The 14,277-nt window shown below is 38.1% G+C and overlaps 1 protein-coding gene across 4 annotated transcripts in view; it reads left to right on the top strand.

The window, feature by feature from the left end:
• The window catches only part of cnot1 (CCR4-NOT transcription complex, subunit 1), a 156,652-nt gene that overhangs the window by 105,744 nt on the left and 36,631 nt on the right, over positions 1-14,277 (top strand). For all 4 annotated transcript variants that reach the window (XM_052028159.1, XM_052028160.1, XM_052028161.1 and 1 more), the window contains 6 exons: positions 2,440-2,517; positions 5,418-5,595; positions 10,165-10,295; positions 11,461-11,757; positions 12,861-13,001; positions 13,082-13,186. In XM_052028159.1, coding sequence (XP_051884119.1) covers positions 2,440-2,517; positions 5,418-5,595; positions 10,165-10,295; positions 11,461-11,757; positions 12,861-13,001; positions 13,082-13,186 — 930 coding nt within the window. The remainder of the gene's footprint in view (positions 1-2,439; positions 2,518-5,417; positions 5,596-10,164; positions 10,296-11,460; positions 11,758-12,860; positions 13,002-13,081; positions 13,187-14,277) is intronic.

The raw sequence follows: 14,277 nt of genomic DNA, 5'->3' as shown, positions 1-14,277 counted from the left end.
ATGAATCTGCAGAGAGTGGAGGGATATGGACCATGTGCAGGCAGAATGGATTAGTGTAATTAGGTGTTATTAGCTAAGTGAGTTCAGCACAGCATCAAGGGCTGAAGGTCCTGTTCCTGTGCTACACTGTTCTATGTTTTATATGTTGTAATGCACTTGAAGTACAGCAAGACAAGGAATATACAGTAAATGGGGAGGATATTGAGTGAGGTGGAGGAACAAAACCTTCAAATGTACGTCAACAGACCTTTTAAGGTCATTAAGATGCTTGAAAAGACACAGGATGGTTTCCTCCTTTAGTGGAGGCACAGAATATAACAGCAGAGGAATTATGGTAGAACTTTTTACAACATAGTTGGACTACCACTTGAGCACTAGGTACAGTTCAGGCCACCACATTGTAGAAAAAATATGATTGTATTGGAGAGCGTGCAGAGGAAATTTATGAGGATGATGCCAGAGCTGGAAAATTGCAGCTGTGAGGAAAGACTGGATAAATTAGGATTGTTTTCTTTGTCACAGAGAAGGTTAAGAGGAAACAATTGAAATGTACAAAATTATGAAGGACTGAGGTAGAGGATCTAAATCCTGGGATGGAGGGGTCAAATCCAGGGCTGTTGGTTTTAAAATAATTAGTAGAAGAATTGGAGGGAGGCTGTTTCTTCTAGTCAGAGAAGCTCTATAACTAGGCTGCATTGTCACAGGGTAGATAACCTTTTAGGGTTGAGATGAAAAACTTGTTTACACAGACTGTTTCAAATCTTTAGAATTCTCTTCTACAGCGGCCTGTAGTTGCCTGGTCATTAAGTGTATTCAAAGCCATTAGTAAATGATCTGGGATTAAGGGAATTGGGCAGGAAAAAAGGGTCCCAGGTTTGGATGCATTTTATTAATAGTAGGACCAAATGTTCATCATAAGTGCTGCTTGTGCCCAATAAATGCAATTATTTATTCAATGCATGGAGTACTGATGTTTGAAATGATATTATGCCAGTTTTCCTGAGTAGTGTTTAAAACAAAAGTAAAATTCAGTGTATAGTAGCTGTAATTGGACAGAAGTTGCAGTCATCTACTGCTTTTTTTTCATTTAAGTAGAGTTGCTTTACTCTTTATAGGGATAAAACATTTTTAATAGCTGCGAATCTTTCACTTGTATGGTGAGTAACTTTTGCTGTGGGGGAGTAGTAGTATAGAATTATTTTTTAAGTTTCATTTGAAGACAGTAGTGATTGATTGCTTTAACTATTTTGGATCCTTCAGTATAAGAGCATTTAAAAAAAAAATCCCTGCTCGACTGTTTACACCTTTCTGGGGATTTAGCTGAAACTGTAAATCATTTTGCAAGGATGATGCATATGGATTTCAGATTATTGTCTGTGCCTGGCTGTTGTCTTTACATACCTACAATTTTTATTTTCATTATAATTGTCATTTATTGAGAGATCTTGTTACTAGACAATGGAGCACTTTTCATCATGACTATTTAGCACCAAGTGCTTCTGGATTTACAGCATAGATTTGACTGCATTGAAATAGAAACAATGTTTTGGAAGTATACAGCAGGTCAGGCAGCATCTGTAGAGATAGGCTTAACTGTTCAAGTTGATGCCCTTTCACCAGAGCCATTTTTCTATCACTCTGTGGCGACTTAACAATACTCTTTCATGCTGATAGAAGAACACTCCCTGCTGACTTCATTAAAGCCATTTCTCTAACCTGATAACTTTTTGACCCTTAGCCCCACACCCCTTGGTGAAATCAGTACTGAAAGGTACTGGCACTTGTTCAGTAGGCAGACACTCCTTTGAACTGAATTCACGTGGTGTACTTATGCAGTTATATTGTGCCTTAGTACATTAAAATTTCCTGAGGTGTGTCACAGGAGTGTTATCAAAAGAAATTTAAAGGCCTGAACACTTTTAAATCACCACCATCATTAGGTAAACTAAATTTTAAGGATGACCATTCATTGTGCATAACTAATTTATTATGGTACCCTATTCTACCAATCACCCACAGTTTAAAATGCTGTTTTTCCTTTTTTAAATTGTTTGGGTATATTGCTATTGTTGTAGTACTTGTATCTTTTGTCAGGCATGTTAAACCAATGCCTTCCACAGAGCCTGCCTGCATCAGTTTATTGTGTCATATCTACCTCTGTTGATACATCATGGGGCATTTTTGTTGAAGAATACAACCAAGTTAATTTCAGATCAATAAAAAAAAATGGATATAATTGGAAGATATATTTCCTAAAAATATAGGAACTGAAAAACTATAATGGCTGCAGGTTTAATATATGTATAATGTAGGTTTAATGGCTAGAAAGTGGAGTGAAGAGGGAGATCTATGTGGGGTGGAGGGGAAGAGTGCAGGAAGTGTTCTTGGATTTCCTTTCTAAGGGTGTCAAAATATCTGATCTTATTTTGTGTTCTATAGGTTTTCAGGCCTCCAAATCCTTGGACGATGGCTATCATGAATGTACTAGCAGAACTACATCAAGAGCATGATTTGAAGGTAGGTTTATATTTGTTTTAAATTCTTTATGACTTATTGCTACCAGCAATTACACTGTGGATCCACTCTAGAATACAGTTTACATAAACTTGCATTGCTGAAAAGTAGCTAAGTGTTGTAGAGCAAGCTCTCTTGATTTTGCTGAACATTGTACAAAATAAGAAAACAAAAATATTTTGCTCTTTCAAGTCATTTTAAACATGAGACTAAACTTCCTGCAGAGACCTTTGTAGGGGGAAGTGGAGTGGGGAGAAATTAGCAGAAGATGGTATTAGACCTTGTGGATGTGATTTTAAAATCCAAGCATGTAAAGTTTGGTTTCTTCCTTCCACTTATTCACTCAAAGATTTGAGAGCCTGTTATTTTGACAATATATACTGCTAAATTGAAACATTTTCACATTGCTTGCTAAATTTTGCTGCTATTGTCTAAAAAAAATCTATTTTCCTAAATTCATACCACCAGTGACTAAATCATATTTTACTCAGTCACGTTGGGTTTGAGTGATGACATCAGGTACAGTCCATGAATATAAAAAAAAACGTGGACTCTTCCACGTTTGATGCAAGTGCAGGGTGCAGCACTAAGGTGGGGTAAGATACATAAATGTATTGATTTTGCTTTGTGTTTTAGTATTATCCCACCACATTACACTGCTTCAAAGTTGTGGAACGTCTATAGAACCTTTAGAGTACAATAAGGTACAAAAGGACTTTTGGCATGCCATCTAAAAGAATGTACTCATCTGGATAATGACGTACTGCTCCAACAACATCTGCTTTTTATGGTGAAAAGCTACACTGTTTTTAAACCAAACATTTTGCCTTGAATGAGAATTTCAAAATCTATACTTTTAAGAGATCCTGTTTCATTCAACTGAGGTGGCTGTTTTATTTTAATCTATATTTAGAGGGTCTGTAAAATTTATTTTGCTACTACGATACAATTTCAGAAAGCTACAAATAACCTGCCATACTTCTGTATGAATTTCCATTTCCTAAAAGGTTAGGGAAGCAGTCGAGGGGGTTAGTATTTATAAGCAATTTGTTTATATATTTGTACATTGTTGGGAAAGAAACCAGTCAATGTTGTGACCAGGCTACACTGAGAATTCACTCTACTGTGCTCTGAATCTTAAATGTATTGTAATGGCTGTTCTGATTATCAAGTTAACATTAGTGCTCTCTATTGGAACATTTTTTTCTTGGGGAGAAGCTATTTCACTGAAAAGATCCTCAGTAAACAGAAGTACAAGTTAATTAATATGAAAACCTAGGGGAAATTAGCTTTTTTTTTGCAGCAAGTAGAAAGGATGGGTGTGGGCTCAATGCATAACCTTCAAAATGGAATTAAGTATATACTGGAAATGGGGAAATTTTCATTGCTGCAAGGAAGTACAAGGCTTCTGGCTTGAATGGCAAACAATTGAAGCCTTGTGCTCTGTCCATGCAGAATTGCTGTCAAGAGGTTTTGGAACACAGTTTTTTTGATCCCTGGGGCAGTTTGTGACATTTGTCTTGGAGCTATGTGGGTAAAGTACAGGGAAAGGTTTATCAAAGAACCGGCAGATAGATGTGCTTACTGGTGGTGAACAATATCTGATGATTATAATACTTTTAACCATTATTAGCACAGATGTTTAAAATAACTGAAATAAAATTCTAACTGTAGTTTTTTTGTACCTTAGCCAAATAACTAACTGTATTTTTTATGCATAATTCATGCAAAAGACTGGAAGTGTCTCCAACTTTTCACCATTTCTCAGGGAATGAATTTAAATGTGCCAACTAACCAAGAACAGAACATCGCAACTTGTGTTTTAATCAAGAGCCAGTTTCTCGCTTGAGTGATGATTTATCTCTGAGATTAAATGGTCCCGTCAGTCGACCTTTCATTTTGTTTTCTGATTAAGCTCAGCTGGGAATTGCTGCACTGTATGATTCAGACAACTTGCTGTAACTGGTCTCAAAACTGTTTCCTCCAAAGAACTGAGAAAGCAGCTGGAATGAGGTCATGTCTACTGTAGGGTGGAGGACTGAGTCTGAACTGAAGTATTAGTTCCAGTGGTAAACTGGCTATATTATGCTGTTTGCACATGGAAGCCAACACTTAAAGTACCTCTCCTGAGGAGTAGGCAGCACCACATTTACGTGAAATGTTTTAAAGTTTGTATTAGTTTTCTCTTTTGTTCTTAAGCCATAACTGAGGCGCCCAGTTGACGCTAGCACATTCTGCCTTCACTTGCTGAAACTGCCCTCCACTGAAGCACTAATTTAAGGACCTCTGTTCTATCAAGACTTAGTTTTTAAAAACCTTTACTGATATCTGGTCACTTTGTCTCCCTTACCCCAGAACCAGTCCAGAGTTAATTTTCCCAGAGGGTTTGAAAGCAGTCTGGTGCTAGTGCCTGATATCTGGCAGCTACTAGTACCCAGTAAAACACACCTTGGGTATTTGAGGTTCTGCTTTTTTCTCAAGTGATGAGTTTGATGTATATTTGGTTTGCTTTAGCATTTCAATACCTTAATGTCTGTTGCTTTCGATGTTGAGAAGCTTTTAATGTATATTAGGCAGATACAGAAACAGACCTCACTCCCTGTGAGATTTTGGTTTCATGAGCTGGCAGGATGAATAAGACCGCTGCTTAAGGAAACTTCATTTGTTAAAAATAATTTGAGCATTATATCAAATTGCAGATACACCCACGTGACAAACGCTGGGTCTAATTTCAACCTGGAATGCACTTCTGGTCATTGTATTTTTCAAGAATTTTGGGTCAGGATCCATAATAACTATATCATGCACCTTGCTGGTAATTTATATATGCTTCCTCTTGCCCAGGTATTGGATTGCAAGTTTATTTAATTGTCTTCTGTCTTTTTCAAAAATATTTTTTCTAGTTAAACCTGAAGTTTGAAATCGAGGTCTTGTGCAAAAATCTGGCTTTGGATATCAATGACTTGAAGCCTGGAACATTACTGAAGGACAAAGAAAAATTGACAAACCTAGAAGAACAACTGTCGGCTCCAAAGAGAGAGTCCAAAATACCTGAGGAACTGCCAGTAGTTGTCACCACTGGTAAAATGCTTTTATTTTTGTTCAGTGTTAAATCATTTTACTTCCATAGAAAACAGATGTTGAATACTGCATTGTTGATTTAAATTATGAGCAGAAAACTATAAATTGTACGTGGTCATTGACCTTTTTGGTTGTTTGCGTAATGCAGGTGGAAGCATTTGGTGTAAAGTATGGGGAGAGTCAGATTTCACTAACACAGAGTGCACTAGGACCCAGGGAGAAGTGCATTTGCAGGCGTTGCCAGTAGGCCAGATTGAAGCCTTGGTCTTTAGCTGACAAAAGAAGAGAAGTGGCTCCACAGCAGCTGGGAGGGGAAATGTTTTTCCAGTGGAGGAGTCAGTCTTCTGAAGGTTCAAAAATGCAGGTTCTAATACTCTAACAGCCGTGGCCATTGTGCAATCTTTTTGGGGTGCAGCAGCTATTTTAATGTAATTGCTATATAATTCTAGAATTCATGATGTGCTGTACCAGACGCTACCGCCTCAGTCCTGACTGTAATGTAAGATGTAGAACGGAGGACACTGGAATTAAACATCCTAGGGTTTGGTATGCCTGCATTTTTGTGTTAATATTTTGCCATTCATTTTAATTTAGCAGATAAATGATTTTTTTTTAGGGAAAAGTTTCTGGATATTATGTTAATTGTTCAGATTTATTTTGTATCTTAAAAATAAAGCTAAATGGGGTGACTGATGTTTGTAATACTAAGAGGGAAGGGCTGTTTGTCCCTTCTAACTTGTCCTGTTTAGCCATTTGTCTTTGAAATATCCGAATTGTCTACCTACCTCTTCCAAAATTAATCCAGCTTGGTTATTAATGGAATTTTTGTAACTTAACATTTGTTTCCAATTATACTGCCTTGGCTGTGCTTATCGCTCGTGACCCTGATGCGCCAGAAATCTGTCGAGTGCTTTTTTTTCACTGCCCCTGCAGTTAAATTAAAGAGGGAGTTGGTGCGGAGGTGTGGGTGTACAGCTAAATATATATTTACTTTATCTTTCTACCCACAATGTTTCATGCGAGAATTGATTTTCACTTTGTCTTTGTTCTTAAAACCGTGGCAAAGAAATGAAATTCTGTCTGTAGAGATTTTAAGCTGTTTATATTGGACTGCAGGGATTCCCAGCTATGCTTATTTGTTGAGTTTATTCTGTGTTTACGGCATGATGTATCCATCCAAGGTTTGCACTTCCTTTACAGTAGATGTTCTAAAGAGATTGTAGGCTATTCGCTGTGAACGAATCCCCATGTAACCTTATGCAGCACACCAATGGGGCTGCATTGCTACATATATCTGAGCTTGTGGTTATCTGTTAACCTCTTGTAGAAAGTCGAGGTGGTGAGGAAGGTTATGTGATCTGCAGTGTCATATAGTCCACCAGCATTCGTTTCTTTTAAGCTTACAAATATAGAAACTAGCTGTTTGGGTGTGGTTCTCAAGCATGGCCAATAGCCAGCATCTATGAATCTGCACCCCTACAGATGTAAAATCTCTACTAAACTAGAGGAAAGCTAAGAGAGCCTTGCACATATTTTCTTTTACAGTACAGTCTCCCTGTCAACATTCCTCAGTACATATGGTCATGGTTGGTTCTAACCTATAGTTTCATAACCTCTATTTATGATATGCTTTATCACTGTGACTTCTGGATTTGATTAGGAAGTGACTCAGGGGAATTCTAGTCTACTGTGCTATTTTGAGGATAAGCAATGATAAAAGGTGGAACGCTGGAATTTCTTCATCTTAGATTTTTCTGAGATCATGTTTGTCTCTACTGTGTGTTGGGTTCATAGGATTGCATGTGAATAATGCCATATGGATGGGGCAAACTGTCCATGCTGGTTTTTGTGTTCCACTTGAGCCTTTTCCTTCATTTAAATCTATCAACATAACAATCTCTTCCCCTTGCCTTCATATACTTGTCCAGCCTCCCCTTAAATGTATCGGTACTACTTGTCTTGATCACTTCCTCTGGTAGCAAGTTCCAAATTCTCGGTGCACTTCGAATAAAGAATTTTCTTCCAAATTTGCTATTAGTCTGGGTGTTTCTTATAAAATATTGAACTGTGTTGTGCCATGATCAGGATGATTTCTCTAGTGAAAAAGTAATTTTCAGAAAGTTGAGAGTTTCTGGTGTGTTAATTTGATGTTACATTCTTAAACCAGTAGCGTGTTTGAATTGTTGCTGATGTGACAATGGCAGGGTCGAGTGCTTTTTTTAATAAAAAAATAAGTTGTGGTTGGTGAGGCTCTGATCAGTTGGTGGTTGGGTCAGGTTTTCATTTCATACCCAAACATCTCTCTTTCCAACATCCAAAAGTTGTTTCTTTTTATTTGCCCAGATAATCAAGAATCTGCTTCTATGGTAGTAAGAGACATTATTTACAAAAAGTAAGACAACAGCAGCACAGATGCAAATACTTTTACATTGAAAGTTATTTAGCTGTTAGTAGTGCAAAATAAATAGCTTGCAGTTGATTTGCTTATCTTTCAATGGGAAGCAAATTCTGTTTATATTCTTACAAATGATGATCAGGGCCAAACAGTTAATGGTACATTCAAATATTCTTATTCACAGGTTTCAGTAACTATTTTTCCCAATAGATGTAAAATTTGTCATGACTTCTGCAACTAAAGCTGTTTTTTAAATTTCATGGGAAACCATGTCAATTTTTTGTTTTGTAAAAGCACTATATTTTAGACAATTGACGTTTGGAAAAATTAAATTTAATAAACATCTTTTTCAGTTGCTCTGGTTTATCACATTTTGAAGTGGTGTTTCCACTCATGTTGGAACAAACATACATTCACTAACTGTGGTATTTTCCTACATGGGGCACCATTCGGTCATATCACAGCTCTTTAGAGAAAAAAAGGTTGTAGATTAAAAACAAAATGCTGGAAACACTCTGCAGGTCAGGCGGCATCTGTGGAAAGACAAACAGTTTCAGGTCAGAGATTCTTCAGTAGGAAGTCAGCTGCTTTGTCTTGCAGTTGTTAGCCAATATCTGTAAACAATTACACTTGGTTCTTCCCTCCCAGCGTTCCTTGTACTCGCAGTGCTTTATTGTGCTGCCATTTTGGTGCCCTGGATCACAAAAGAATATCTGTCCCTGAAATTCTGGTCACAACTGAGCTGTATCCGTGGCAGCATTTGGAACAATGAAGGAACTTCAGTTCCGTCAGATTTCTGTATCCAAACAAAATGTTGCCATCATTCCAGAAATTTGGGGGACCGCCATCAGTTCAGCTTTAGACCTTCCACATAACTCGGAAAACTTGCTGCTTTTCCTTTCTCAGCTGTCTTGCTGAGAGTACAGCAGTATTTCATTTCTGATAGGGTCTTGATATATTTCCAGCATTCAGATAAGCAAGAATATGGTCTGGATTGTACATAACTAATACCCTGTATGGTTACTTTTCCCTCGACAGAGCAGTTGAATGAAGCATTAATCTGATATTTCTCCCACCTTGGAGGTGCTCAATGTTGTAGTAGTATGTGAAAGTTAAACAACATGGTTTTATGTGTAATTTAAAATTTTTTGCAATTTTACAAAATTTTCTGTGATGGAAGGAGCTCATGAATTTTCCATGGAGATTTGAGATTTATTAATGTACCATTGAAATAGTTGACCAACTAAATTTCTTTGCTATCTGACCTCTTTCTTAAAGATCATTTGAATGTTTCCTTCTAGGCTCCACAGTCCATGGGAAGGGGAGGGAACCATACCATAAAGAGGAAGTAGTGATGTTTTTAAATGCCCATTGGATTACTGCAGATTAAATCTGTCTACACTGCACAAATTTATCCTAATGCAGCGCTTTGTAATTAATATTCAATAGGTTATTGCTCCCATTTCATCTTCCAGAGGAGCTTGCTAATGGAAGGTTAACTGGGCTATCATTACAATAATTCACCTGTAATTCAATGTACCTGTGTTAATCCATGCATTCCTAGAAACATTTAATTGAGTACTCTGTGATGTTTTTTCTAAATTATTTTAAAGCGTTCTTTTTAATGAGGTTTATTAAGATTATAGGTGAAAAATTGGTGACAAACTGACAAATATTTCCTACTATACAACTTGTGAAACCTCAGTCGGGTCTGGCATCAGTGCTGCATTGGGAAAGTGTGGCACTGAAACATGACATTCCTTGTACAAGGGTTCCTGACATGGGCCTGATGCTGATGGGTCACAGAGTAATCTTTGTCACACCTGGACACGTTGGAATACTCCAACTGTGTGCATTTTTTACTTCAGATAAGAAGATTATATGGTATTTTATTTTTAAATTGAGTACTGTATTATTTATACAGAATAATTGATTCTGGTCTGTAGATATAAATTGCAGTTGAAACGTATTAATTTCTGTTGTTATTTCTTTTGTTTCCAAGTTACTGGAAGTGTGCCTCTGTATCCCTAAATTTCACTGATGTATTTCTGCATTTCTTTGGAAAATGAACTTTACTCCCTGAAACATGAATACCACTTGCAGGGTCTTGGAATTTTATAAGTCAGCAACAAGACAAGAATTTGTAGAATTAATTTTGCGCTTTTGCTTTCCAGCTGCATCAGTGACTCCAGCAACAACCACCACGTGTACCGCCACTGGCCCTCCACAGCCACAGTTCAGCTACCACGACATCAATGTATATTCACTGGCTGCCTTGGCTCCTCACATTACAGTCAATCCAAATGTAAGGTTGTTTCTTTATAATGTATCAATAACAGGCAAGGTGACATTCAGTATCTGTGATACTTCAACATCTATGCCTCGTAAATGTTTAGTGCAAGCACAAGATACAGTGCTAGCCTTCATTCCATTAGCTCTTAAATTCTTTCTAGTTACTTTAGGCATGAAATCCATCAGCAATTTAACCAAGGAACAGCAAGATGCTAAATTAGATGTTATAATGAGTCAGATTTGAGTGTATGGGAAGGCTGCTGAAAGAAAAAAAAGCGCAAAGATTTGCATTTTTTTCAGCACCTTTCAACATCTCTGGAAGTCTCAGAGCAGGTAGGGGTCGTATCACAGTCACACTTACTGTACATCCAACACTACAAAACCAATACTGACTAAGGCAGTTATAATACAGCTTGAAGAATTATTACTCAGCTGTGATAATGTGCCTGAAGCAACATGATTCTGAGCTTATTTTTGGTTATTTCTTCTTTAGCTTGGCTCTCACATTTTCATTTACACAATAATTAATTCATAGTTTCAAAGTGATGCAAAAATCTATTTCCAAGATAACATTAAACTTTTACAGATATGATTTCTGTTTTGGATGGAGTGCGGAGATTAAATTATGTACAAGAAACATGCAAAGCATTGCCATTACCAGCTCCACTGTTGTCAATGCACCCTGTCTCAATCCATTTGTTAATCATCTGCGAGGTTGGATACTGGTTTTATCTGAGGAAGTACATCAGACGTGCTCCCATAGTGCTGCTACTTCCAACTTTTACTGATTGCAGAAGGTACTATTCAAGTAGAACATTGATTTTAATTTTCACCTTCAGCCCTTGCGAGGAAATATCGAGACTTCCCATTCTGAGGGCAATACTGGTTGGTTTGGAAAATAGTATGTTAATATCCATAATTAATGACCCTTAAATACAATGGATGTATGCAATTTGTATTGGAATTTTAATGGCTTTCAAATGATTGCATTTGTGCTTTTAACCTTGGTTTACTTAAACTAGTTAAATAAACTTGTTTTCCAAGTTTCTTCAGAATTGATCTAAGATTCCTTTTGGTTTAAGAAGTATTTTGTTAATAAATTTTAAATTCAGGAGCATCTGCTTGTGCAAAGCACTTTGATAACCTGGCTCTGTTTAATTTATTGCTTCACTTTTCAGATTCCTTTGTTCCAAGCCCATCCACAGCTGAAGTCATATGTTCGGCAAGCAATAGACCGTGCTGTGCAGGAGCTTGTTCATCCTGTCGTTGACCGTTCAATCAAAATTGCCATGACCACCTGCGAACAGATAGTCCGCAAAGATTTTGCTCTGGATTCTGAGGAGTCGCGGATGCGAGTTGCAGCACACCACATGATGCGTAACTTGACGGCAGGGATGGCCATGATTACGTGCAGGGAGCCATTACTAATGAGCATTGCTACAAACCTAAAAAACAACTTTGCCACTGCTCTACGGGTTAGTAAATCTCCCTTGAGTAGAATGCATTCCTTTCCTACTAGAGCCTGCAGTTAGATAAGTGCTTGCTGGTTTTAACATGCTCTTGAAAGAAGGAAATTTCATGCAAATTATTGCTCTTTCCGTGGTGCCTGGCTATGGACTCGCCAGGACGATGCAAGTCCATAACCTCGGATGATGATGGAATGTTTCCTTAGGATTTCTTTTTAGCCATGTGGGTTCCATTCTGATGTAATAACTAACGTGTAATGGAGGGACTTCCTGTTTGACTACATCAGGACATTTGTAAATTTTGTGTACCTCACAATGGCATCTGAAGCCATGATTATCACTAATGGGCTGACCATCGGAGATGGGGTTGGAGTCTAAAGCTGAAGGATAGGCAATTGAACAAAATCTGGTTATCAAAAAATTATCTGCATGCCAATAGTGAGTTTTAAATAAGTCACTGCAGGATATCCAAGGAGTTAGTGTGCCGAGAAGGGATACTTGGGTGCCTGTTAAACATGAAGACAATTTTTAATACTTCGGTTCTGAACTACATTGGAGCAATATGCTTTAATAAGTAAGTTGTATATTGGTATTTAATTTTACCTAGTGTTGTTTTAGCATCCCATCAATACTTTTTTCAAGCAGTGTGCACTTGTACTTTTACCACTTTTATTGACCTGTTGACTTTTGACTTGTCCATTTTTCCTGCACTATTTTTAAACCTGTGTCTGGGCCTTCATACCAACATAGGCTACGCTATGGTGCTAAAGGATATCCTTGGTTTTTAATATGAGCTCTCTTGATTATTGATGCTCTCATTCAAACCAAGGAACAGTTTAAAATAGGCTAGTTTTGTTTGAATTTACCTACAAAATTTAATGTGGTTTGGGTGCTTCGGGGTTTCCACTTGATGTCTAGAATGATCTATTAAGTAGCTTTGTTAATGTCTTGCTTGAAAGAAGTATTGGTTGAGCCCAGAGTAGTTTTTTTTGCAAATGTTCTGAAGGCAGAGAATTTAAAATCAGTTTAGGTTGTTTGGACAAAAAACTGTTGGATAATTGCTTGATGTGCATTCTCTCATTGAATCTGAAATTTGTTAATTTTCTCTGTAGGCTGCATCCCCACAACAGAGGGAGATGATGGAACAAGCAGCTGCCCAGATAGCACAAGACAACTGTGAGCTTGCATGTTGTTTTATTCAGAAAACAGCTGTTGAAAAAGCAGGCCCTGAAATGGACAAACGACTTGCAACAGTAAGTTTCTCGCCTTCTCTTTGCTCCTATCCCAAGTTTGTCATTCTGCATCCAGTTAATATTTTGTTTGAATTTTGTAGGAATTTGAACTTCGGAAGCATGCCAGGCAGGAAGGTCGGCGATACTGTGATCCTGTAGTACTGACCTACCAGGCTGAGCGTATGCCTGAGCAAATCAGATTGAAGGTTTGATTTTTTTTTAAATTTTGTGTCTGTGAAATTTACAGAAAAGTTGCTGTGGGAAATCTTTATTGGATGGATATAAAGATCGCCCTTAAAAAGCACTGCCATACAGCACAGAAATGGGCTCCTTGGCCCAGCGTGTCCATGCCAACCGTCAAGTACCTATCTATACTAATCCCATTTTTCAGCACTTGGTCTATAACCTTCTATGCATTGGTGATTTAAGTGCTCATCAGGATAACTACGTGGATGCCATGGCCAAGAAAGCTCACCAGTGCCTCTACTTCCTTAGGAGGCTAAAGAAATTCGGTTTGTCCCCTTTGACTCTCACCAACTTTTACCGATGCACCATAGAAAGCATCCTATCAGGATGTATCACAGCTTGGTATGGCAACTGCTCTGCCCAAGACCACAAGAAGCTGCAGAGAGTTGTGGACACAGCCCAGTGCATCATGGACACCAGTCTCCCTTCCTTGGACTCTGTCTTTACCTCTCATTGTCTTGGTGAAGCAGCTAGAATAATCAAGGACCTCACCCACCCGGGACATTCTCTCTTCTCCACTCTTCCATCGGGTAGAAGATACAAGTGCCTTGAGGGCACGTACCACCAGACTTAAGGACAGCTTCTACCCCACTGTGATAAGACTATTGAACAGTTCCCTTATACAATGAGATGGTCTATGACCTACGGCCTCATGATCTACCTTGTTGTGACCTTGCACCTTATTGCACTGCACTCTCTCTGTAGCTGTGACACTTTACTCTGTACTGTTATTGTTTTTACCTGTACTACATCAATGCACTCTGTACTAACTTGATGTAACTGCACTGTGTAATGAATTGACCTGTAAGATCGGTTTGTAAGACAAGTTTTTCACTGTACCTCGGTACAAGTGACAATAATAAACCAATACCAATACTTCAGTGTTCTGAGAGTACCTGCCTCCATCAGTCGGGCAGTGCGTTCCAGATTCCAACCATCCTCAGTGGGGGGAGAAATGTTCTTCTTCTGATCACCTTGAAACCTCAGCTTTCATCCTAAGCCTATACCCTCTAGTTTTGGATACCTCTGCTATCGAAAGAAAATTACTATC

The sequence above is a fragment of the Pristis pectinata genome, chromosome 13, assembly GCF_009764475.1.
Source record: "Pristis pectinata isolate sPriPec2 chromosome 13, sPriPec2.1.pri, whole genome shotgun sequence".
Taxonomy (NCBI): Eukaryota; Metazoa; Chordata; class Chondrichthyes; order Rhinopristiformes; family Pristidae; genus Pristis; species Pristis pectinata.
The sequence above is the reverse complement of the archived record's forward strand: the minus strand, read 5'-3'. Positions and strand labels throughout refer to the sequence as shown.